This window comes from Bos grunniens, chromosome 8 (genome assembly GCF_055505025.1).
Source record: "Bos grunniens cultivar Pamir isolate PY7600 chromosome 8, Bosgru_T2T1.0, whole genome shotgun sequence".
NCBI lineage: Eukaryota > Metazoa > Chordata > Mammalia > Artiodactyla > Bovidae > Bos > Bos grunniens.
In genome coordinates this window covers 74,890,775-74,913,445 of record NC_141172.1, presented here as the reverse complement: position 1 = coordinate 74,913,445, position 22,671 = coordinate 74,890,775, and the positions used below count along the sequence as shown (strand labels likewise).

The window sequence follows — 22,671 nt, the reverse complement described above, 5'->3', positions numbered from 1 at the left end:
CTATGGCATCACCTAGTAGGGTCACAGAGTCCGACACAACTGAAGTGACTTAGCATAGCATAGCATAGAACTCTTTAGCCAGGGCTCCTCTAAAAAAATCTATTACCTTTCTTACAAAGAGAAAAGATGTGGAAATAAATGAGAGGGAGGGTCTTTGCTTTAGAAAAGTTAATTATGACTTTACAGAATAACTTCTTTTTTTGCCACACTGCATGGCACTGCAGCCATGAAATTAAAAGATGCTTGCTCCTTGGAAGAAAAGCTATGACCAACCTAGGTAGAATATTTAAAATCAGAGACATTACTTTGCCAACAAAGGTTCGTCTAGTCAAGGCTGTGGTTTTTCCAGTAGTCATGTATGGATGTGAGCGTTGGACTATAAAGATGCTGAGTGCCGAAGAATTGATGCTTTTGAACTGTGGTGTTGGAGAAGACTCTTGAGAGTCCCTTGGACTGCAAGGAGATCAAAGCAGTCAATCCTAAAGGAAATCAGTCCTGAATATTCATTAGAAGGACTGATGCTGAAGCTGGTGCTGCTCCAATACTTTGGCCACCTGATGCAAAGACCTGACTCATTGGAAAAGACCATGATGGTAGGAAAGATTGAAGGTGGGAGGAGAAGGGGATGACAGAGGATGAGATGGTTGGATAGCATCACTGACTCAAAGTCAGCATCACTGACTTTCATGGCTGCAGTGCCATGCAGTGCGGCAAAAAAAAAAAAGTTTTTCTGTAAAGTCAGAATTAACTTTTCTAAAGCAAAGACCCTCCCTCTCATTTATTTCCACATCTTTTCTCTTTGTAAGAAAGGTAATAGATTCTTTAGAGGAGCCCTGGCTAGAGAGTACTAGGTGATGCCATAGACACATGAGTTTGAGTAAGCTCTGGGAGTTGGTGGTGATGGACAGGGAAGCCTGGCCTGCTGCAGTACATGGGGTTGCCAAGTCAGACATGACTGAGTGACTGAACTGAACTGCATGGCTTTGGGGAAATTGTTTCCTTGGTCAGGGATTGAACCTGGACCATTCAGTGAAAGCGCAGAATCTTAATCATTAGGCCACCAAGGAACTCCCTAGAATGACTTTTTTAAAGAGGCCACTATTTTGTTTCATTTTGCATATGTTAATACATGTAAGTCTTAAATGGTGCTTCTAAGGAGGCACAATCTTCCTTTAAAAACAACAGCTAAGATTTGCTGTGCATCAGTATATGACAGGCTCTCCACATGTGGTCAGATCAGATCAGTCCCTCAGTCATGTCTGACTCTTTGTGACCCCATGAATTGCAGCATGCCAGGCCTCCCTGTCCATCACCAATTCCCGGAGTTCACTCAGACTCACGTCCATCGAGTCAGTGATGCCATCCAGCCATCTCATCCTCTGTCGTCCCCTTCTCCTCCTGCCCCGAATCCCTCCCAGCATCAGAGTCTTTTCCAATGAGTCAACTCTTTGCATGAGGTGGCCAAAGTACTGGAGTTTCAGCTTTAGCATCATTCCTTCCAAAGAAATCCTGGGGCTGATCTCCTTCAGAATGGACTGATTGGATCTCCTTGCAGTACAAGGGACTCTCAAGAGTCTTCTCCAACACCACAGTTCAAAAGCATCAATTCTTCGGCGCTCAGCCTTCTTCACAGTCCAACTCTCACATCCATACATGATCACGGGAAAAACCATAGCCTTGACTAGACGAACCTTTGTTGGCAAAGTAATGTCTGTGCTTTTGAATATGCTATCTAGGTGGGTCATAACTTTCCTTCCAAGGAGTAAGCGTCTTTTAATTTCATGGCTGCAGTCACCATCTGCAGTGATTTTGGAGCCCAGAAAAATAAAGTCTGACACTGTTTCCACTGTTTCCCCATCTATTTCCCAGGAAGTGGTGGGACCGGATGCCGTGATCTTCGTTTTCTGAATGTTGAGCTTTAAGCCAACTTTTTCACTCTCCACTTTCACTTTCATCAAGAGGCTTTTGAGTTCCTCTTCACTTTCTGCCATAAGGGTGGTGTCATCTGCATATCTGAGGTTATTGATATTTCTCCCGGCAATCTTGATTCCAATTTGTGTTTTTTCCAGTCCAGCATTTCTCATGATGTACTCTGCATATAAGTTAAATAAACAGGGTGACAATATACAGCCTTGATGAACTCCTTTTCCTATTTGGAACCAGTCTGTTGTTCCATGTCCAGTTCTAACTGTTGCTTCCTGACCTGCATACAAATTTCTCAAGAGGCAGGTCAGGTGGTCTGGTATTCCCATCTATTGAAGAATTTTCCGCAGTTTATTGTGATCGACACAGTCAAAGGCTTTGGCATAGTCAATAAAGCAGAAATAGATGTTTTTCTGGAACTCTCTTGCTTTTTTCTGTGATCCAGCGGATGTTGGCAATTTGATCTCTGGTTCCTCTGTCTTTTCTAAAACCAGCTTGAACATCAGGAAGTTCACGGTTCACATATTGCTGAAGCCTGGCTTGGAGAATTTTGAGCATTACTTTACTAGCGTGTGAGATGAGTGCAATTGTGCAGTAGTTTGAGCATTCTTTGGCATTGCCTTTCTTTGGGATTGGAATGAAAACTGACCTTTTCCAGTCTTGTGGCCACTGCTGAGTTTTCCAAATTTGCTGGCATATCGAGTGCAGCACTTTCACAGCATCATCTTTCAGGATTTGGAATAGCTCAACTGGAATTCCATCACCTCCACTAGCTTTGTTCATAGTGATGCTTTCTAAGGCCCACTTGACTTCACATTCCAGGATGTCTGGCTCTAGGTCAGTGATCACACCATCGTGATTATCTGGGTCGTGAAGATCTTTTTTGTACAGTTCTTCTGTGTATTCTTGCCATCTCTTCTTAATATCTTCTGCTTCTGTTAGGTCCATACCATTTCTGTCCTTTATCGAGCTCATCTTTGCATGAAATGTTCCTTTGGTATCTCTGATTTTCTTGAAGAGATCCCTAGTCTTTCCCATTCTGTTGTTTTCCTCTATTTCTTTGCATTGATCGCTGAAGAAGGCTTTCTTATCTCTTCTTGCTATTCTTTGGAACTCTGCATTCAGATGTTTATATCTTTCCTCTTCTCCTTTGCTTTTCACTTCTCGTCTTTTCACAGCTATTTGTAAGGCCTCCCCAGACAGCCATTTTGCTTTTTTACATTTCTTTTCTATGGGAATGGTCTTGATCCCTGTCTCCTGTACAACGTCACGAACCTCATTCCATAGTTCATCAGGCACTCTATCTATCAGATCTAGGCCCTTAAATCTATTTCTCACTTCCACTGTATAATCATAAGGGATTTGATTTAGGTCATACCTGAATGGTCTAGTGGTTTTCCCTACTTTCTTCAATTTAAGTCTGAATTTGGCAATAAGGAGTTCATGGTCTGAGCCACAGTCAGCTCCTGGTCTTGTTTTTGCTGACTGTATAGAGCTTCTCCATCTTTGGCTGCAAAGAATATAATCAATCTGATTTTGGTGTTGACCATCCGGTGATGTCCATGTATAGAGTCTTCTCTTGTGTTGTTGGAAGAGGGTGTTTGTTATGACCAGTGCATTTTCTTGTCAAAACTCTATTAGTCTTTGCCCTGCTTCATTCTGTATTGGTTAATCTCACTTAATTCTGACAAGAATCCATGACATGATCATTACTAGAAATATCTAGGGTTTCCCTGGTGGCTCAGACAGTAAAGAATCTTCCTGCAATGCGGGAGACCTGGGTTCAGTTCCTGGGTTGGGAAGATCCTCTGGAGAAGGGAATGGCAACCCATTCCAGTATTATTGCCTGGAGAATCCCATGGACAGAGGAGCCTGGCAGGCTACCATCTGTGGGGTCACGGTGAGTCAGATCTGACTGAGGGAGCAACTAATGCACAGAGAAATATCCAAGGCTTAGGGATGTTAAGAAAATTACTCAAGGTGAAACAGAAGAGAGGTGGGCAAGGCACAAACTTTAAAAGAATGATGTAGCCCAAAGACATGATATAAACTGACTAGAACCAAATGGGCCCAACATAGCGGATGAGTCAAGTTCCACTAGACGTTGAGCCTCAGTATATACTCATTGTAACATATCTGCAAGCTAAATGACACTCCCATAGGTGCCATGAAACTTAGGCTGACCATTAAAGACCAAAAAGTGTATGGTTGACCAATTCCTGGAAATCTTTGCCCCTTCCCTAAAATAGTTGGGATAATCCTCCTGCTCATTAGCCTATGAAATTACCCAGATTATAAAAGCTAACCACATCATATTTTGAGGCCAGTCTCACATTTTGAAATGGTCTACCCTCTGTCTGTAGAGTGTGTTTCTCTCTCTAAGTAAATCCACTTCTTACCTATCACTTTTTCACTCATAATTCTTTCTGCGATGAGCTTCATTAAGTCCTGAAATCAGGTGTGTGATATCAGTAGGAAGACTGTGGGGTCTGGCCATGTTTGAGCCCTGGTACATGGGTTCAAGTCCTAATGTGAGGTGAACAGTTTTAAAGATTACCCAGTGAGTGACTGGTAGAACCTGAAGTTGAACCTTGGCCATCCCACTTTGGTGTGACTGCTTGTAACCACCGTGCTGTTCCTAGTCTAATGTGCCCACAACAATCTGTACATATATGCTCTACTGCAACTGTTTGTTTATGTCTTTCTCTCAGCCTCTAAGGTGCTCCTAAGAAAGAGACATTCATAGAGGAGGAAATGGCAATCCACTCCAGTATTCTTGCGTGGGAAATCTCATGGACAGGGGAGCCTGGTGGGATATAGGCCATGGGGTTGCAAAAGAGTCAGATATGACTTAGCAACTAAACAAGACCATGCTAACAATATTTTCAAGAGTATAGGATATTTTCTTACCTCTGTCATTTCTTTAAAAATAGCATTAAAAAAGATAAAATTATTTTGCCCAAACACTGTTAATAAAAGAAAAGGTAGCTAAAAATTATTATATATCCAGGGCTTCTCTGAAAGACAAACATTATACATTGGCTTCTAATTTAAAATTGCTCATTTTATAAACATGACTTTGGTTGATCTTTGACAAAGATTTGTAAAACAAATTTGATTTTCCTCAATTCTGTGATTTAGATACTTCCCACATTGAGGAAATAATAAAATTTGTATTTATATTTTTAAAAAGTCATTCACTCATTCAACAAATATTTATTGAATACCTGCTATATGGCAGGCCCTGTGCTTAATGCCAAGGATACAGTAGTGAATGAGACAGAAATGACTGGGTTCTGCCCTCAAGGAGTTTATATTCTAATGGTTGAGACAGAAACTGACAAAAGCAAGTAATTAGTAGACAAATAAGATTATTGCAAGTTTTGGTGAGTACTAATGAAGGTGATTAAAGTGGACATCCAAGACTGAAACCACCGGGGTGGATGCAATTTTAAATGGAGACAGGGTCAGAAGAAACCTCTCTGAGGTTATGTTTAAATTAATACAGGGATCATCAGCCTGTGAAATGTAAAGGCAAGAGCATTATTCCAGATTTCTGGCTTGTGATCATTATGTCTTATTTATTTTTATCCTTGACATAGCACAGGCCTTGATGTTGTAGAATGAAAAGTTGACTAATCTCTGGCCCTTTTGGTCTTCCTCAGACTGCCAGGATGGCATATCCTCCCTTGATCAGTTCAAACTCAAATCATACTTCTGGACTCAGCACCAGTCCCATATCCTCCAGGAAACCTTACTTAACAATCAAAATACTCTTCAACTATAAAGAAGGAAATTTTGCCATTTGGGACAACATGGATGAACACTGAGGGAATTATGCTGAGTGAAATAAATCAGAGAAAGACAAATACTGTAGTGTCTGGGAGTCCCTGATGGCTTAGCGGTTAGGATCCAAACTTTCACTGCCATGGCCTGGGTTCAATCTCTTATCAGGGAACTGAGGTCCTGTAAGCTGCGTGGCCTGGTCAAAAAGAAACAAACACTGTAGTATCTCACTGACATGCAGAATCCAGAAAAGTCAGACTCAGAAACAGAAAGTAGATTGGTGTTTGCCAGGCCCTGGTGGGTAGGGGAAATGAGATATTGGTTAAAGGGTACCAGCTTCCAGTTATAGAGGAATAAGTTCTAGGGATCTAGTGTACAGCATGATGACTATAGTTTAAAATATTGTATTGTAGACAGCATATTAAAAAGCAGAGACATTACTTTGCCAACAAAGGTCCATCTAGTCAAAGCTGTGGTTTTTCTAGTAGTCATGTATGGATATGAGAGTTGGACTATAAAGAAAGCTCAGCACCGAAGCACTGATGCTTTTGAACTGTGGTGTTAGAGAAGACCCTTGGACAGCAAGGAGATCCAACCAGTCCATCCTAAAGGAAATCAGTCCTGAATATTCATTGGAAGGACTGATGCTGAGGCTGAAACTCCAATACTTTGGCCACCTGATGCAAAGAACTAACTCATTTGAAAAGACCCTGATGCTGGGAAAGATTGAGGGTGGCAGGAGAAGGGGACAACAGAGGATGAGATGGTTGGATGGCATCACTGACTCAATGGACATGAATTTGAGTAAACCTTGGGAGTTGGTGATGGACAGGAAGGCCTGGTGTGCTGCAGTCCATGGGGTTGCAAAAAGTCGGACATGACTGAACAACTGAACTGAACTGAATATTTGAAAATAGCTATAAGAGTAGATCTTAAATGTTCTCATCAAAACAACCAATGGTAATTAGGTGAGGTGAAGGATATGTTAAATGTGTTAACTAGTCTTACTGAGGTAACCATTTTGCAATATGTGTGCAACATGTCATCACATTGTACAACTTAAACAGTTATATGTCAATTTTATCTCAATAAGGCTGTGAAAAAAAATATCAAAACATTGGTAGCAAAGAAGGTGGTAAGCTCAAAAGCCCAGGACAAGAAAGCAAGATAGAGTAGGGAAACTCCCAAGTATGTTAGTATAGCTGGGCCTTAATGTTTGAAGGAGACAATGATGACAGACAAGCTTGGAAGGTTGACAGTGGTCATATCATACAGTCAGTAAACACTTACTGAGGATGTACAGTGTACTGGGTATTGGACATGTACACCTGATCCTTGTTTTCACAGACTTACAGTCAAGGATGGAGAGATAGACAATTGATAAACAACAAAAAATCATTTTTTAAAGTGCTAAAAAAGGGAATCAATGGGGTGAAGAGATAAGGGAAAACATATTTCAGGTTGGGTGATCAGTGAAGGCCTAACTATAGACATGTTATTTACACTTAAAGCTGGGGGATGAAAGGGGAAATTTTTCAGAGAGGCATTCCAGGCAGAGCAAACAGCTTGGCTCAAGTCTCTGAGATAAGAGAGAACTTGATACAACCAAGGAATTGAAAGAAGGTGGATATTGCTGGATCTCAGTGATGAAGGGGTAGAATATTGAGAAAAAAGATGGGCTAGCAAGTGAGGCGGAGAAGGCAATGGCACCCCACTCCAGTACTCTTGCTTGGAGAATCCCATGGACGGAGAAGCCTGGTAGGCTGCAGTCCATGGGGTTGCTAAGAGTCGGACACGACTGAGCGACTTCACTTTCACCTTTCACTTTCATGCACTGGAGAAGGAAATGGCAACCCACTCCGGTGTTCTTGCCTGGAGAATCCCAGGGATGGCGGAGCCTGGCAGGCTGCCGTCTATGGGGTCGCACAGAGTCGGACACAACTGAAACGACTTAGCAGCAGCAGCAGCGAGGGAATATATTGATCATGGCCTTGTAGAAGTCTGTATTTCATTCTAAGTGCAAGGTAGCCAGCCACTGATGAGTTTTTAAAAGGAGCGACATGATAGGGTTTCAGTTGCAGAATACTCATTCTGGCAAGCATGTGAAAATATATTGAAGAAGGACAAGGCCATTTTTGTGAAAATTCCTTTAAAAGCATTGCATAAGTTAACCTATGCTATTAGAAGTCAGGACAGTGGTTATTTTTCCGGGGCAGTGACTAAAAGGAAGCATGAGGGGAGATTGGAAAGGTGCAGAAAATGTTTTTTTAAATTAAAACTTATTTTTGTGTTTATTTTTGGCCTCACTGGGTCTTCATTACTGCTTCTGGGCTTTCTCTTGTTGCAGTGAGTAGGGTCTATTCTTCATTGTGGTGCGTGGACTTCTCATTTTGGTGGCTTCTCTGGTTGTGGAGTACTGGCTCTAGGACATGTGGGCTTCATATAGTTGTGGCTCGAGAGTTCCAGAGTTCGAGCTCAGTAGTTAGGGTGCACATGCTTAGTGGCTCCGTGGCGTGTGGGATCTTCCTGGACCAGGAATTGAACCTGTGTCCCCTGAATTGGCAAGCAGATTCTTAACCACTGGACCACGAGGGAAGTCCCTGCTTTTTTTTTTTTTTCCTGTGAGTACATATGTATGTTTAGTTTGTGACTATCCAAGGTGTATCCTTGAGATATGTGAGTTTTTCCATACATGTGTTGTGCATGGGTGCTCAGTGGTGTCTGACTCTGCGACCACATGGATTGTAGCCCGCCAGGCACCTCTGTCCATGGAATTTTCCAGGCAAGAATACTGAAGGGGGTTGCCTTTTCCTACTCCAGGGGATCTTCCTGACACAGGGATTGAACCCAGATCTCTTATGTCTTTTGCCTTGGCAGGCAGAGTCTTTACCATTGCATAGTTCAATAAAAAAAGATTTAAAGAAAAATCTATCGAATGAAACTATGCTATATTCTTCAAAACTGATATTAGGGGGGGGGGAAATGGACTTCCCTGGCAGTCCAGCAGTTAAGATTCTGCACTTCCAATGCACAGGGCAAGGGTACCATCCCTGATCAGAGAACTAAGATCCCACATGCTGCACAGCGTGGCAAAACCAAAAATCAACACATACACACACACAACGAAAAACAAAAAAGGGAGAGAATATGTTCCAGATTAATTCAGACTGAGAGGGAAAAGAAAGATGCCTAAACAGATGCCTGATCTTGAACCAGGAAATAAAACGCTACTATGTAAAGGGTATTATTGAGATAACTGGCAAAATTTGAATATGGACTTTATATGATAGTATTGAATGATTGAATGAAAGTTACATTTCTTGAATTTTATAATTGAATTATGACCACATAAAGGACAGGGAACCCTTGCGTGCTCCAATCCATGGTCGCAGAGTCGGACACGACTGAGCGACTGAACTGAACTGAACTGAAGAGATAGTCCTGGGGCTTCCCGGGTGGTGCTAGTGGTCAAGAACCAGGCTACCAACGGGCAGGAGACCTAAGAGAGGCAGGTTTGATCCCTGAGACAGGAAGATCCCCTGGAGGTGGGCATGGCAACCCACTCCAGTATTCTTGCCCAGAGAATCCCAGTAACACAGGAGTCTGGCAGGCTACAGTCAGTACGGTCGCAAAGAATGGGACAAGACTGAAGTGACTTAACACACATACACACACACACAAAATGAATAAACTCAAGACATATTTTGGAAGTAGAACTGACGAGATTGGTTCATTGATAAAGCCACAAGAGGAATCACTTACGTAAACAAACCCTCCCCAGAAGGCCCAAGCTAGCCCCGCCCTTTCCCTGGCGTTTTAAGAGGAGGAAGTGAGGAAACGGAAGCAACCGCCAAGTTGCCGGCAAGCTTCCGGTCTGGCGTCGCAAAGAGGCCGTAAATCGGAGAACTCTGTTTGGCCCCTCCCCCGTGATGGGCGGTCCTGGAGAGTGACAGAAACCAATGGCGAGCGACTCGTCGGGCACTTACCCAATGGCTCTGGAACTGGGCGGGGTTCTTTGCCATGAGGCTTGTTAACGCCGGTACCCGCATTTCTGCCGCGGTTTGGGCATTTCTGCCAACGTGGGTAGAATCTCTTCAGAGCAAGTGGACTTTAAACCCAAAGTGCGAGAGCAATACGTGAGGGATGGGCCCCGCACCTACGAGAGCGGAGCATCGCGGAACTGCTGGGGAGCCGGAGGTGGGCGAGCGGCCTGGGAGGAAGGGATGCGCAGCGTGCCGGAGACAGCAGAACCTAACAGCTTGCTAGCGAGGGGCACGAGAGAGGCCCTTTAGGGAAGAGCCTCATTTCCCCCGATGCTTCCAGCTTAGGATACCGAGACAGGGCTTGCTAAGGGAGATAGAACTTGGCTTTACCTGCAAAGTAGTAAAGCCTATGGACCGTCTCTGTTCGTTAGCTCTACACCTTGAAATTGAGGAGACCCGCCCCATTCCCTTCTGCGGCTTGGGTCTTTTCCCTAAGTCCTTCTGGACCTTGTGCAGGATTTTCTCCCCTCCTGTGTCTAGTTTTGTGCTCCCCACGTGGTGGCAGTCCTGGTGCGCTACAGTAAGGCTCTTCCGGCTGTGGAACCATGGAGGGGGGCGGAGCCCAGGGCTGCAGGGTAGAGGTTTCGGATCCCGCAGACCAGGGTTTGAAGCCTGCTCACAGTTTAATCATACCAACTGGAACCATAAGCTCAACGGAGCTCCGTTCAGGTGTTTGTTTTCTGTTAGGATTATTATAAGGATTGAATGATTTATTGAGTATATCCTTCAGAGCCAGTAGGCTCCATCACTGAGCACTTAATGTATACTGATATAGCCTATAGTCAGGGCTTGCTGGGGCAAGGGGTGCGTGTGTGTGACCTGGTAGGATTTGGATAGAGCAAGAGTGGAGTTGGCATTTGCGACGTTCCAGAACTAACTCAGCAGAAGAGAAGGTCTTGTTACTTGGAAGTACAAGGAGCTCAGGCATTGCTTCCAGGGCCCATTCTGCTGCTACCCCTACTGACTCCAAGCAGAGCTACATGCTTGTGCTGTTAGATAGATGGGAACCCTCAATTCAAGGAGTTTTCAGTCTAGAGCTCAGTAAGTTCTTTTAACTAAAAATTGTTCTGAGTTTTACACAATCTGATTCCTGTTCAAGAGAGACCAGGAGCAGGTGAAGCCTTTACCTGCATCTGGTCCTGGTGGCACGTCAGGCAGTGGATGCTGGATGTCTGTGATGTCACCCTGGCTTCTCCCTCTCATTGGCCACAGGTGATGGAGTCAGCTCTGGAAGGCACAGGCAAAGAGGGGAAGAAGGAATCCTTAAAGAAACGTAAGATGGCTGGGTCTCCGGGGGAGGGCCTCCTGCAGCCCGTGAAGCTCAGCCGGGCAGAACTGTACAAAGAACCTACCAATGAGGAGCTCAGTCGCCTTCGGGAGACTGAGAGTCTGTTCCATTCCAGCTTGCTTCGTTTACAGGTACTGTTGGGTGATTGGGGCTTGGGTTAGAGGGATGGGCTGAGACTCTGAGGCTGAAGTACTACTCTCTCCTGCACCATCTTACAGGTAGAGGAGTTACTAAAAGAAGTGAGGCTGTCAGAGAAGAAGAAAGAGCGGATTGACGCTTTCCTACGGGAGGTCAACCAGCGGATCATGAGGGTGCCCTCAACCCCTGAGACAGAGGTAAGTCAAGTAGTGGAGGGAACTGGAAAGCCCAGAAAAGGTCCTCAGGGACCTTGCTATTCTTTGAAGGGGATGGGGTGCTAGGGAGCTCATTCTCACTGCCAGGAGGCTCAGCTGGGAGCACACTTATTTGTTCATTCAGCAAACACTTATGTGCCCTGCAGTAGTTGTGTTTTTCGGATGTGTTGTGCTTAGGCACTCAGTCGTGTCCGATTCTTTGTGACCCCATGGACTGTAGCCTACCAAGCTCCTCTGTCCATGGGGATTCTCCAGGCTAGAATACTGGAGTGGGTTGCCATGCCCCCCTCCAGGGGTTCTTAGGATATATCAGTGAACAAAGCAGCCTGTGTTCTGGTGTTGGAATATGGACAGTATTATAATGAACATGACAAGTAAACTGTATGGCAGTGTTAGAAAGTGGTGGTAAGCACTATGGAAAAAGGAAGGACACATTAAGGGGATCATGGGAATATCAGAGGATGAGAGTGGTTGGCAACTTTAAATAGGGTGGTTGAGGTAGGCCTTACTAAAGTGACATTTGTGTCAAGAAAGTGAGTCAGCCATGTAGATATTTAAGGGAAGAAGAACATTCCAGGAAGGGGAAACAGCCAACACAGAGGCTCAAAGGCAAGAATAGGTCTAGTACTTCTTTGGAATAAGTGAAGGGAGATAGAAGGAGGTCAGTTTAGAAAGGTAATGGAGGAAGTAGGTATATCATGCAGGGCCTTGTGCACCAGAACGAGGACTTTGAGCTGTTGCTTTGGGGCTTCCCTGGTGGTTCAAACAGTAAAAAATCTGCCTGCAATGCAGGATACCTGAGTTTGATCCCTGCGTCAGGAAGGTCGCCTGGAGAAGGGAATGGCAACCCACTCCAGTATTCTTGCCTGGAGGATTCCATGGACAAAGGGGCCTGGCAGGGCTACGGTCCACGGGTTGCAAAGAGTTGGATACAACTGAGGGATTAACACTTTGGGTGAGATGGGGATAACTACAGCATTTTTGTTTTGTTTTGTTGTTGTTCTGTAAAGTGATTCTGTGATCTAACTTCAGTTTTAAGAAGTTCACCCAGACTATTAAAAGTAGAATGGAGGGAAACAAAGATGAAATCAGGGAGACTAGTTAGGAACCTGTTGTGCAGTGATCCACTGAAAAATGGCTCAGATTAGGATAGAGTAGAGAAGTGATCAGTGTCTGGATACCTTTTGAAAGTGGAATGGGTGTTTGTTCCCTCTTAACCTGTATTTATTTATTTGGCTGCACTGGGTCTTAGTTGTGGCATGCTCACTCTTAGTCGCAGCATGTGAGATCTAGTTCCCTGACCAGGGATTGAACCCACACCCCCTGCATTGGGAGTGCAGAATCTTAGCCACTGGACCATCAGGGAAGTCCCAAAATGGGAGTTCTTAACAGAGATGAGTCAAGGTGATTTAAACATTTTTAGCCTGAGCAGCTAGTATGGAGTTGCCTTAATGGGGAAGACATATTTATAGAAAGATCAGGAGCTTGGTTTCAGACGTTTTGACGTGTTGAATTTGAGATGTCTACTAGACATTAAGGGGACATGTTAGGAAGGTAATCAAATATGTGTCACTGTCTCTGTCCCCGCAGCTGACCAACCAGGCATGGCTCCCAGATGGGGTTCAAGTCCCTATCCACCAAGTACCCTATACTGTGAAGGGCCGTTTCCATTTCCTGCCCCCAGCCCAGGTCACTGTTGTGGGAAGTTACCTTCTGGGCACCTGCATCCGGCCGGACATCAATGTGGATGTGGCACTGACCATACCCAGGGTAAGATCCAGAGTTTGGGATGGAGAGGTCTGCCATTTCACCACCTACAAATCCTGGATCCCTTTCTTTTTCCCACCTCCCACTTGCCAGAGGATTGAAATCTGAATTTTGAATCCAAAGAACAGACCACTGCAGTTGTCCTGAAGGAGCAGCACTTTGCCTTCCTCATCCAAGATATGGTGTTGCTGGCCTTGACTTTGGCATCCTCGCCAGCAGATGGGGTTGCCAAGCTTTGCTCTCACTTTGGCTTCATCTTGGCCCCCAAGTCCTCCATCAACAATTAAGCAACTTGGCCGTCTCTCTCTCTTCTCCTGACCGCCTCCAGGAGATCCTACAGGACAAGGATGGGCTGAACCAGCGCTACTTCCGCAAGCGTGCCCTCTACCTGGCCCACGTGGCTCACCACCTGGCCAAGGACCCACTCTTCGGCAGTGTTCGCTTTTCCTACACCAATGGCTGCCACCTGAAACCCTCGCTGCTGCTGCGGCCTCACGGTGGGAGGCACACACTGGGTGGAAGGCACAGTGTGGGGTGATGGACAGATCTGGTAGGGGAGGCACAGGGGCCTTAAGTCCATGGCGAGAGAAGACCTGGGCCTCAAGTCTCAGGGGAAGGGTATTGGGACCTCCAATTCTGAGGTGGACAGGCATGGGGCCTTTATGTGGGAGGGTAGTGCAGGGGCTTCTCTGACTCCAGGGTGGCTGCAGGGTCTCAGCATCACCTGTCTCCCCCCAGGGAAGGATGAGCGTTTGGTCACCGTTCGTCTGCATCCCTGCCCTCCACCTGACTTCTTCCGCCCGTGCCGCCTGCTGCCGTCCAAGAGCAATGTGCGCTCTGCCTGGTACCAAGGGCAAAGTCCTTCTGGGGATGGTGAGTAGATGGTGATGTCAAGGCTGGGTTGGAGGAAAGGGTATTATGGGGCCCTCTCCTCTCACGGCTTCCCCTTTCCTCCTGCAGGTAGCCCAGAACCCCCCACCCCCCACTATAACACATGGCTCCTGCAGGACACAGCCCTTGAATCCCACGTGCAGCTGCTGTCAGCTGTGCTGGGCTCAGCCTCAGGACTGAAGGATGGGGTGGCACTTCTGAAGGTCTGGCTGCGGCAGCGGGAACTGGACAAGGTGAGCTGGAAGTGGCCCGGTTTCCCTGGGTCTCGCTGAGTGGTGGGCTGGTTCTGAGCATCGGCCTCTCCATCTGTTTCTCCCTCAGGGCCTGGGAGGATTCAGCGGGTTCCTTGTCTCCATGGTGGTGGCCTTCCTCGTGTCCACACGCAAGATCCACACCACCATGAGCGGCTACCAGGTGCTGAGAAGCACCCTGCAGTTTCTGGGTGAGGCAGCTGGACTCGGAAAGGCCAAGGGTCATGATCATCCCCATCAGGGATCATTTGCTTTATTGTCCTCAGACAGAGGAGTAAAGCGAACCTCAGAGGCAGACAGTTGCAGTCACCTGTCTGGAGGGTGGGTGTCACGGGGACTGGGTCCTTAGAAAGGGGGATTCCTTCTGACACAACCACCTTCTCTGGTTCATTTCAGCCAGTACAGATCTGACCGTCAACGGGATCAGTTTATGCTTCAGCTCAGATCCCTCCCTGGTGAGTAGGGTGGTGCTGAGTCTGGTCTTCCAAGGTGGCACTAGTGGTAAAGAACCCACCTGCCAATACAGGAAACATGAGACGAGGGTTCGATCCCTGGGTCTAGAAGATCCCCTGGAGGAGGCCATGGCAACCCACTCCAGTATTCTTGCCTGGAGAATCCCATGGACAGAGGAGCCTGGTGGGCTAGTCCACAGGTCACAAAGAGTCGGACGTGACTGAAGCGACTTAGCACGCACACATGTCTGTGCCCGGAGCCCTGAAGTTAAGGCCCAGCCCTGACTGGCTTCTCTCTCCCTCTCCCAGCCGGCCCTGGCTGACTTCCACCAGGCCTTCCCTGTTGTCTTCCTGGACTCCTCGGGCCGTCTCAACCTCTGTGCTGATATCACTGCCTCCACTTACCACCAGGTACCAGTTGTCTCCCACTGTCCTGAGTTCCCCCAGTGTCCCAGCCCAGCCCCTGTTCCTTCTGCCAGCACCAGGACACCAGCAACTCCTCTCTAGAGCATGTCTCTGCGTCTGGGCCCTGGGTCCAGTAGGGGAGAGAGCAGTGCTGGTGGTCTCACATGGCGGGTTCCTTGCTTGCTCCATGACCCCAGGTGCAGCACGAGGCTCGGCTGTCTATGGCACTGCTGGACAGCAAAGCTGACGATGGGTTCCAGCTGCTCCTGATGACTCCCAAACCCATGATCCGGGCTTTTGACCACATTGTGCAGTGAGTTTCAGGGTGATACGTCAGTGAATCCTGTTGCCTCAGGGCTAGTGAGGGGGCCGAGATCTTCAGACTGGTACTCTGATCGATCTCCCTAGTGATGGCGGGGGTAATACCTGGGGCCAGCAGTACCTAATGCCCCCCACCTTTGTCCTTCCCTGCCCCCCCACCCCCCAGCCTCCGTCCACTGAGTCGCCTGCAGGCAGCGTGTCACCGGCTGAAGCTGTGGCCAGAGCTACAGGATCTCGGTGGGGACTATGTCTCAGCGGCTTTGGGCCCACTCACCACCCTCCTGGAGCAGGGCCTGGGGTCCCGGGTACAGCTGCTGGCCCACTCTCGGCCCCCAGTCTCAGAGGTGAGGTGGGGTGGGTTGGGGAGTTTGTGGGACTGAGAGAGGAGGACCCTGGGGCCCAGGGGATACACAAGGCACCCCATCCCTCTAACTAGAAAGGGGGTTTCCTGACCTAGCTGGGGGGCACTTGGACTGAGCTCAGCCTCTCTACACCCTGCAGTGGGACATCAGCCAGGAGCCACCGAAGCACAGAGATCCGGGCGTCCTGACCCTGGGATTGCTCCTCCGGCCTGAGGGGCTGACCAGTGTTCTTGAGCTGGGTCCTGAGGCTGACCAGCCTGAGGTGAGCAGCTGGGGGTCTCAGGGGTGATTTTTCCCTGTCTTGGGAAGCTCAGCGTGTGTACTGGCAGGAGTGGGGTGGACTATCCTCTTGCCACCTGACTCGAGGCCTGTCGGGAGATTTCTGACAGAACCCCTTCCTTGTTGATCTCTCCCACCATCGTCTTCTCCCTAGGCTGCCGACTTCCACCAGTTCTGGGGCTCTCGCTCCGAGCTTCGGCGTTTCCAGGATGGAGCCATCCGGGAAGCTGTAGTCTGGGAGGCTGCCTCTATGGCTCAGAAGCGTCTCATTCCCCACCAAGTGGTCACTCATCTCTTGGCACTGTGAGTGTTAGCATCTGAATGCCAGGAGGTGGGCATGGGCTGTGGAGCCTTTTAGGAGGCTCTGGCCCAAGCTTTTGGTGTGAGCTGCTCACATCTAGCAGCTCTCTCCCTGGCCCCCAGTGCCCACGCTCTCTGTGCCCCTTTTCCAGCCACGCTGACATTCCAGATACCTGTGTCCACTATACGGGGGGCCTCCTGGACGCATTGATCCAAGGCCTGAAAGAGGTGAGGGCCCTGGTTCAGGGCTGGGGTCAAGGCTAGGGACGGTTGGGCGAGTAGCCTGTGTGGCTGGATTTGGGGAGGGCTGGAATGGGGCTGGACAGGCCCCACCACCTTAGCCAGGCTGCACTTCCCTGAGTGTCCAGCAGGGGGCCCTCTGGCTCTGCAGCAGCAGCCTGAGCCAAGGCTGTATCCCAGTTGGTCCGGCTCTCCTGTAAGGTCCTGCCCTCCTGATTGTCTTTTCTCCCCTCAGACCTCCAGCACCGGTGAGGAGGCCCTGGCAGCTGCAGTGCGTTGCTACGATGACCTCAGCCGCCTGCTGTGGGGCCTGGATGGTCTTCCGCTGACCGTGTCTGCTGTGCAGGGAGCTCACCCTGTGCTGCGCTATACTGAGGTCAGGAGCAGGGAGCCCTTTCCACTGGGTGACACCCCACTCTGCCTCACTCACCCAGTACTCTCTCTTCCAGCTCCCCGTCCTCTTCCTTAGCCTCCCTTCTCCCACAGGTGTTCCCGCCAACCCCAGTCCGTCCAGCCCACTCCTTCTATGAGCAGCTGCGAGAGCGGGCCTCACTGTTGCCCCGGCCTGACAAGCCCTGCCCAGCCTATGTGGAGCCCATGACTGGTGAGGGAACTCTTGCAAGGGGCTGAAAGGGACTGCTCTCTACCCCCAGCCGTAGACTGAGGCCTCTCCCTCTTCTTTGCAGTGGTGTGTCACCTGGAGGGCAGTGGGCAGTGGCCCCAGGATGCCGAGGCCATTCGCAGGGTCCGTGCTGCCTTCCAGCTGCGCCTGGCAGAGCTGCTGACTCAGCAGCATGGGCTGCCATGCCGCGCCACAGCCACACACACCGACGTCCTCAAGGTTAGACGGGCACTGGGCAGGGATACGGGGGGAGGAAGGGACAGGGGTGTCAGGGTGCCCCATCTCCCATCCCCTCCCCTCTTCCAACAGGATGGGTTTGTGTTCCGGATCCGTGTGGCCTACCAGCGGGAGCCGCAGATCCTGAAAGAGACGCGGAGCCCCGAGGGGATGATCTCGCTGAGGGACACCCCCGCCTCCCTCCGCCTCGAGAGGGACACGAGGCAGTTGCCCCTGCTCACCAGCGCCTTGCATGGGTAGCCCACCTGCACAGGCTCTCATAGACCCTCTCCCAGTCCCATCCTGCTCTCCTGGCCATCTGTCTGGAGAGTTAGGCCAATTAGGGATATGAGTGCCAGGCTGGAGTCAGGCAAGCACTAGAAGTGCTAGGATTCTGGCCCTGCCACTTACCTGGCTTTGTCCCTTGAGCCCAAATCCCCCCCCCACACACACCTGATTTTTCTCATCTGTAAAATGGTAATCATGCTAGGAACAACCTCTTGGGGTATTAGTTAGGAAGACATGAGATCATACGTGTATCATTATATAGCACATTAACACAGAGGCCAGTGTTGGGTGAAAGTTGAGTGAACAGTTGCAGTCAGGCTGAAAGTCTGTCCTTGGGCCCAGGTGCCTGCGCCTCACTGCCTCTACCCTCTTCTTCCCACAGGCTCCAGCAGCAGCACCCAGCCTTTTCAGGTGTGGCTCGGCTGGCCAAGCGCTGGGTGCGTGCCCAGCTCCTGGGTGGGGAGCTCACTGATGAGAGCCTGGACCTGGTGGCTGCTGCCCTTTTCCTGCACCCTGAGCCCTTCAGCCCTCCCAGGTGATGGCCTCCACGTTTCCCCTAGCCAGGAAGTTCCCCTGGGGTCAGCTGTCATCCTTCCTGCTTCAGTCCACATGGGAGAGGTGGCTGAAACTAGGGGCAGAAGGGGTTCTAAGACACCCCCATCCCCCGCAGTCCAGACTAAGGGCTCTAGGCTCCCCAGACTGTGGGGGGCTGGGCACATGTGGCTGGGCCCCTGACACTTTGCTCACTCCTCCCTCTCAGCTCCCCCCAGGTGGGCTTCCTTCGGTTCCTTTTCCTGATATCAACCTTCGATTGGAAGAACAACCCCCTAATTGTCAATCTCAACAATGAGCTCACTGGTAAGTGGTACGATGAAAGTCAGACTACCGAAAGAACTACCCCTTGTGGGTTGCAGAGGCGGGCAGGCAAGGGTTTCTCTCTGCTTACCCAACCTGGAATGTCTACTCCTGATTCTGGCTGCCTAGGGGTGGGGAAATGTTAAGGAGGAAGAGGACCAGATCCAGCCTTCAGGGAGCTCTGAGACTGTAGAGATGTGGTTTGCCCACGTGACGATCAGAAACAGAACCCACTGGGGGCAGTGAGCAGGCTACCTAGGGGACTGTGGAGGGAAGAGGAGGGAAGAGGAGAGAAGAGGGACTCTGCAGCCCAGGTCGGAAGTCTTAAGGTGGGGGAGCAGGGAACTGTGCAGGTGGGGGTAGGCGCCCAGGCCTCAGAGTGTGAGTGATGACTTCTGTTTGTAACGTGAGGAGCTCCCGGTCCCAGCAGAGAGGAGGGTGTCCGCTTTCTAATTCCCCAGGTGTGTGGGAGCCCAGGGGAGGAGGGGGACCAGGGGCAGGCCTCAGCTTGTGCAGGCCCGGAAACCAGACCAGGATTCCAGGCAGTGGAAAATTCTGCTTCTGAGCCCAGGCTGGGAGTTTACCACCCTGCCCGATTGAGGCAGATGCGGTGTCCCTTTCATCACTTACGCCATGTGGGGGATGTTGGAGACTCCCTGTGGTGGGCATAGTGGGAGGACTTGGAGCAGTAGGGGGTGTCCGGGGAGAGGGGTCAGCTGACCCAGGACCCCCTCTAATTCACAGTAGAAGAGCAGGTGGAGATCCGCAGTGTCTTCCTGGCAACCCGGGCAAAGCTCCCCGTCATGGTCATCGTTACCCCCCAAGATCGCAAAAGCTCCGTGTGGACACAAGACGGACCCTCGCCCCAGGTTTCATTGCATTCCTGCTCCCAAATGTGTAGTTTTCTCCCTCAAGGAAAAAGTAGGCCCAGCCTGAGCTAAGAGAGGCCCATGGTCAGGTCTGACCTGCATGACCTGTGTGTGCCTCCCCAGATCCTCCACCAGCTGGTGATCCTGGCAGCTGAGGCCTTGCCTGTCCTAGAGAAGCAGCTTATGGATCCCCGGGGGCCTGGAGACATCAGGGTAAGCCCCTGACCCAGACTGACTCTGGGGGCTCATGGGGCTCTGCCTTTGAGCCATGGAAGCCCAGAGTTCTCGGGCCCTTGTTCGGTGAGACTGAATTCAGAGAAGGCACCATAGCTTCCATGGTGCCTGGCTATGGAGGCTGGAGAACTGTGGCCCCAGCTTTGCTCTTGTAGCCCGCAATCCTCCTGTGGAACCCAAGCTGCCACCATCTAGGCCCTGGTGTTCCCACCTTGAAATGAGCATTTGGGCCCTAATGGGGGGTCAGACCTAAGGGAAAGAAGGAAGCAGAGTGGGCCTGTGGAGGGGTTTGTGGTCCAGTTTCCAGCTCCCCAGTGGGCACTGCTGAGCCCTCCCTGCCCTTCTTCAGACCGTGTTCCGGCCACCATTGGACATGTACGACGTGCTGATCCGCCTGGCTCCCCGCCACATCCCCCGGCACCGCCAGGCCGTGGACTCACCAGCTGCCTCCTTCTGCCGGGGCCTGCTCAGTGAGCCAGGGCCCTCCTCCCTTATGCCCGTGCTGGGCTATGATCCGCCTCAGCTCTACCTGGCACAGCTCAGGGTAGGTCCTTGAGGGCTGGCTGGCCCTTGGGAGGAGGCTTCCAGGTGAGTTGGGGCCGTGGCGTTGGCTATCAGGTTCCCACCTGTAGTCTTTTTCCTGTCCTGCCCTTTCCTAGGAGGCCTTCGGACACCTGGCTCTTTTCTTCTATGACCAGCATGGCGGAGAGGTGATCGGTGTCCTCTGGAAGCCCACCAGCTTCCAGCCCCAGCCCTTCAAGGTGAGCTGGCTGGTGACAGTTGTCTGTTCGTGAGTGTGCACGTGTGTTCCGTGTGGGTGTGTGTGCCTGCGTGTGGCTCCACAGGTGACCCTGTGTCAGGTGTGAAGTGTGTCTGTCTTGGTGTCTCTGCGTATGCCTCTCATGACACTTTAATCCATATGTCTCTGGCTCCCCCAGGTCTCCAACACAAAGGGACGCATAGTGGTGTCTCAAGGCGGGGAGCCAGTGATGGTGCCCAATGTCGAAGCCATCCTGGAAGACTTTGCCATCCTGGGCGAAGGCCTGGTCCAGGCTGTGGAGGCCCGAAGTGAGAGGTGGACCGTGTGACCTCCAGCCTAGGAGCAAGCTAGATGGACAGACCTTTGGAGCAAGATGTCAGTGGCATGACCACCCTCACTGTGGATAGACCCTCCAAAGAGGGCTTGCTGGCCCGAGCATGCTGACTGTCCCCAACAAATCCCCGTCCTGATTTCCTATCTGATGCCCCAGCACTGGGACAGGGGCCATGGTGGCCCGTGCAGTCCCCTGGACCTGACCAGAGGAGAACTGGGGGTCAGCTCAGAGGGGACACCGAATGAACCCAGGAAATCCAGCTACTTGTCAGCTTGGCCTGGGCCTTTTGTTCCTTCTCAGGTTGCTCCTAGAAGTCCAGAGAAGAGACTGTGTGCCCAGGGCTGAGGCTCTGTCCCCACCCCTGTGCCAGGATGTGGGCCTTGACCTCAGTATGCTCTTTGCTGCAGCGTCAGGCTTTTAAATGGGGCCCAGAGAAGGTGTGGCACTGCCTGAGGGTCATAGGGCGGCAGCACTGAGCAGAGGAGAGGGGGCTTCACCGGATGAAGAGACTGCACTGAAGGGGCACAGTGCCCTCTTGTGTTGGTTCCGCTGCTTCCCAGGGTGGGGACGTGGAAAAGCACAGAAAACAGGAAGGGGCTGGGTGGGCGAAGTGGCAAGAGGGACTGGTAGTCCCCCATCCAGGAGAGATGCAAAAAGCACTGAATGCTGCCCTGGCCTCTGGTGTTAGAGGCTCTATGCTCCCACCTTGGGGGTGCAGAGGCGAGTGGGACCAAGACCTGCTCTCCAGAAGCTCCAGTGCCCTGAGGGAGGGGGTGCTGCTTCCTTTCAGCCTGGTCCACACCCCCCTCCCAGCAGCTTCTCCCTAATCCTGGCTGTTTTTCCAGATTCAGCTCAAACAGTGACTCCTTAAACCCTTCCCTCGCCCTCAGCCTAAGGTGCTCTTCCTCTGAAACATCAGAGCAATTACTGTCCATTCACTTCTCTTCACAGTCACGTACAGTGGCATAAACTCTTCTCGTCTTAAATTCTGATTTAAAATTAAATCGTTTTAAGTTCCCCATGGCTTTAGCTTTTTTGCCTTTTCCACGTGGTTTCGACCTTGTCTCCTGCAGGTCAGCTCTTTGGGGGCAGGAAACGTATTTGAACAGATTTCATGACAGCTAGTACAGTGCTCTGCCCACGCAGGACGCAGGTGTGGGCAGAAGGGGCCCCTGGCTCAGGCAGATGGAGGGCAGGGCAGGCCTCCAGAAGACTTCAAGGAAAAAGAGAATCCTGATTTGTGATCTCTGCCTAGAATGGGTACGGTTTTGATGGTGAAAGGCCTGAGAAGTAATAAAAAGTTGATGTTGGGACTTCCCTGATTGGTCCAGTGCTTAGGACTCCACAGGTCTCACAGCCAAGAGCCCAGGTTCAATCCCTGGTCAGGCAGGGAACTAAAATCTCAAGAGTTGCGCAGTGCGGCCAAGAAAAAAAAAGTTGATGTTTATTGAGTGTCTACCTAATAAGGGCTGGGTGTGCTTTGTTATTTTCCATATCTTACATAAGGAAATTGATTATACAATCATACCAGCCCTATGAAGTACTGCTTTTCCTCATTATCCTCATATTCTGAGTGAGGGAACAGGTTCAGCAACAGGCAGGGGCCTGTTTGTAGAGGGACTTTGATGCTTGGCTAGCTGGCTTTATCCTCAAGGTGCTTAACCACATACGGGAACTCTGATTTCCAATTTTGTCCCAATTCTGTCAGTCTTTGTGAATCTGTGTCGATCCCTGCCTGTCACTGTCGTGGGACAGCTTGGTCGGGGGTTGAAACTAGCATAGGGAATACACTGATGGGCTGTATGAACTGAGGTCTGTGTCCATCTCCCTCC

General features: G+C 50.1%; 1 protein-coding gene across 2 annotated transcripts; it reads left to right on the top strand.

Annotated features, from left to right (window-relative positions):
• The first annotated feature begins 9,580 nt into the window (after positions 1-9,580).
• Positions 9,581-21,860, top strand: NOL6 (nucleolar protein 6). Of its 2 annotated transcripts, none has more exons than XM_086416611.1 (26): positions 9,581-9,906; positions 10,965-11,171; positions 11,259-11,375; positions 12,984-13,163; positions 13,489-13,657; positions 13,899-14,033; positions 14,121-14,284; positions 14,373-14,493; positions 14,699-14,757; positions 15,064-15,165; positions 15,357-15,472; positions 15,647-15,824; positions 15,982-16,104; positions 16,276-16,424; positions 16,574-16,649; positions 16,897-17,037; positions 17,148-17,265; positions 17,348-17,502; positions 17,593-17,756; positions 18,170-18,322; positions 18,548-18,645; positions 19,390-19,511; positions 19,635-19,724; positions 20,095-20,289; positions 20,405-20,506; positions 20,684-21,860. In XM_086416611.1, exons 1-26 carry the CDS (start codon positions 9,853-9,855, stop codon positions 20,831-20,833), a joined length of 3,438 nt encoding a protein of 1,145 aa, XP_086272737.1. In that variant the 5' UTR covers positions 9,581-9,852; the 3' UTR covers positions 20,834-21,860. The 2 variants fall into 2 exon arrangements, with proteins under 2 accessions (XP_086272737.1, XP_086272735.1); XM_086416609.1 differs by having other exon boundaries at positions 19,387-19,511.
• Positions 21,861-22,671: the final 811 nt, after the last annotated feature.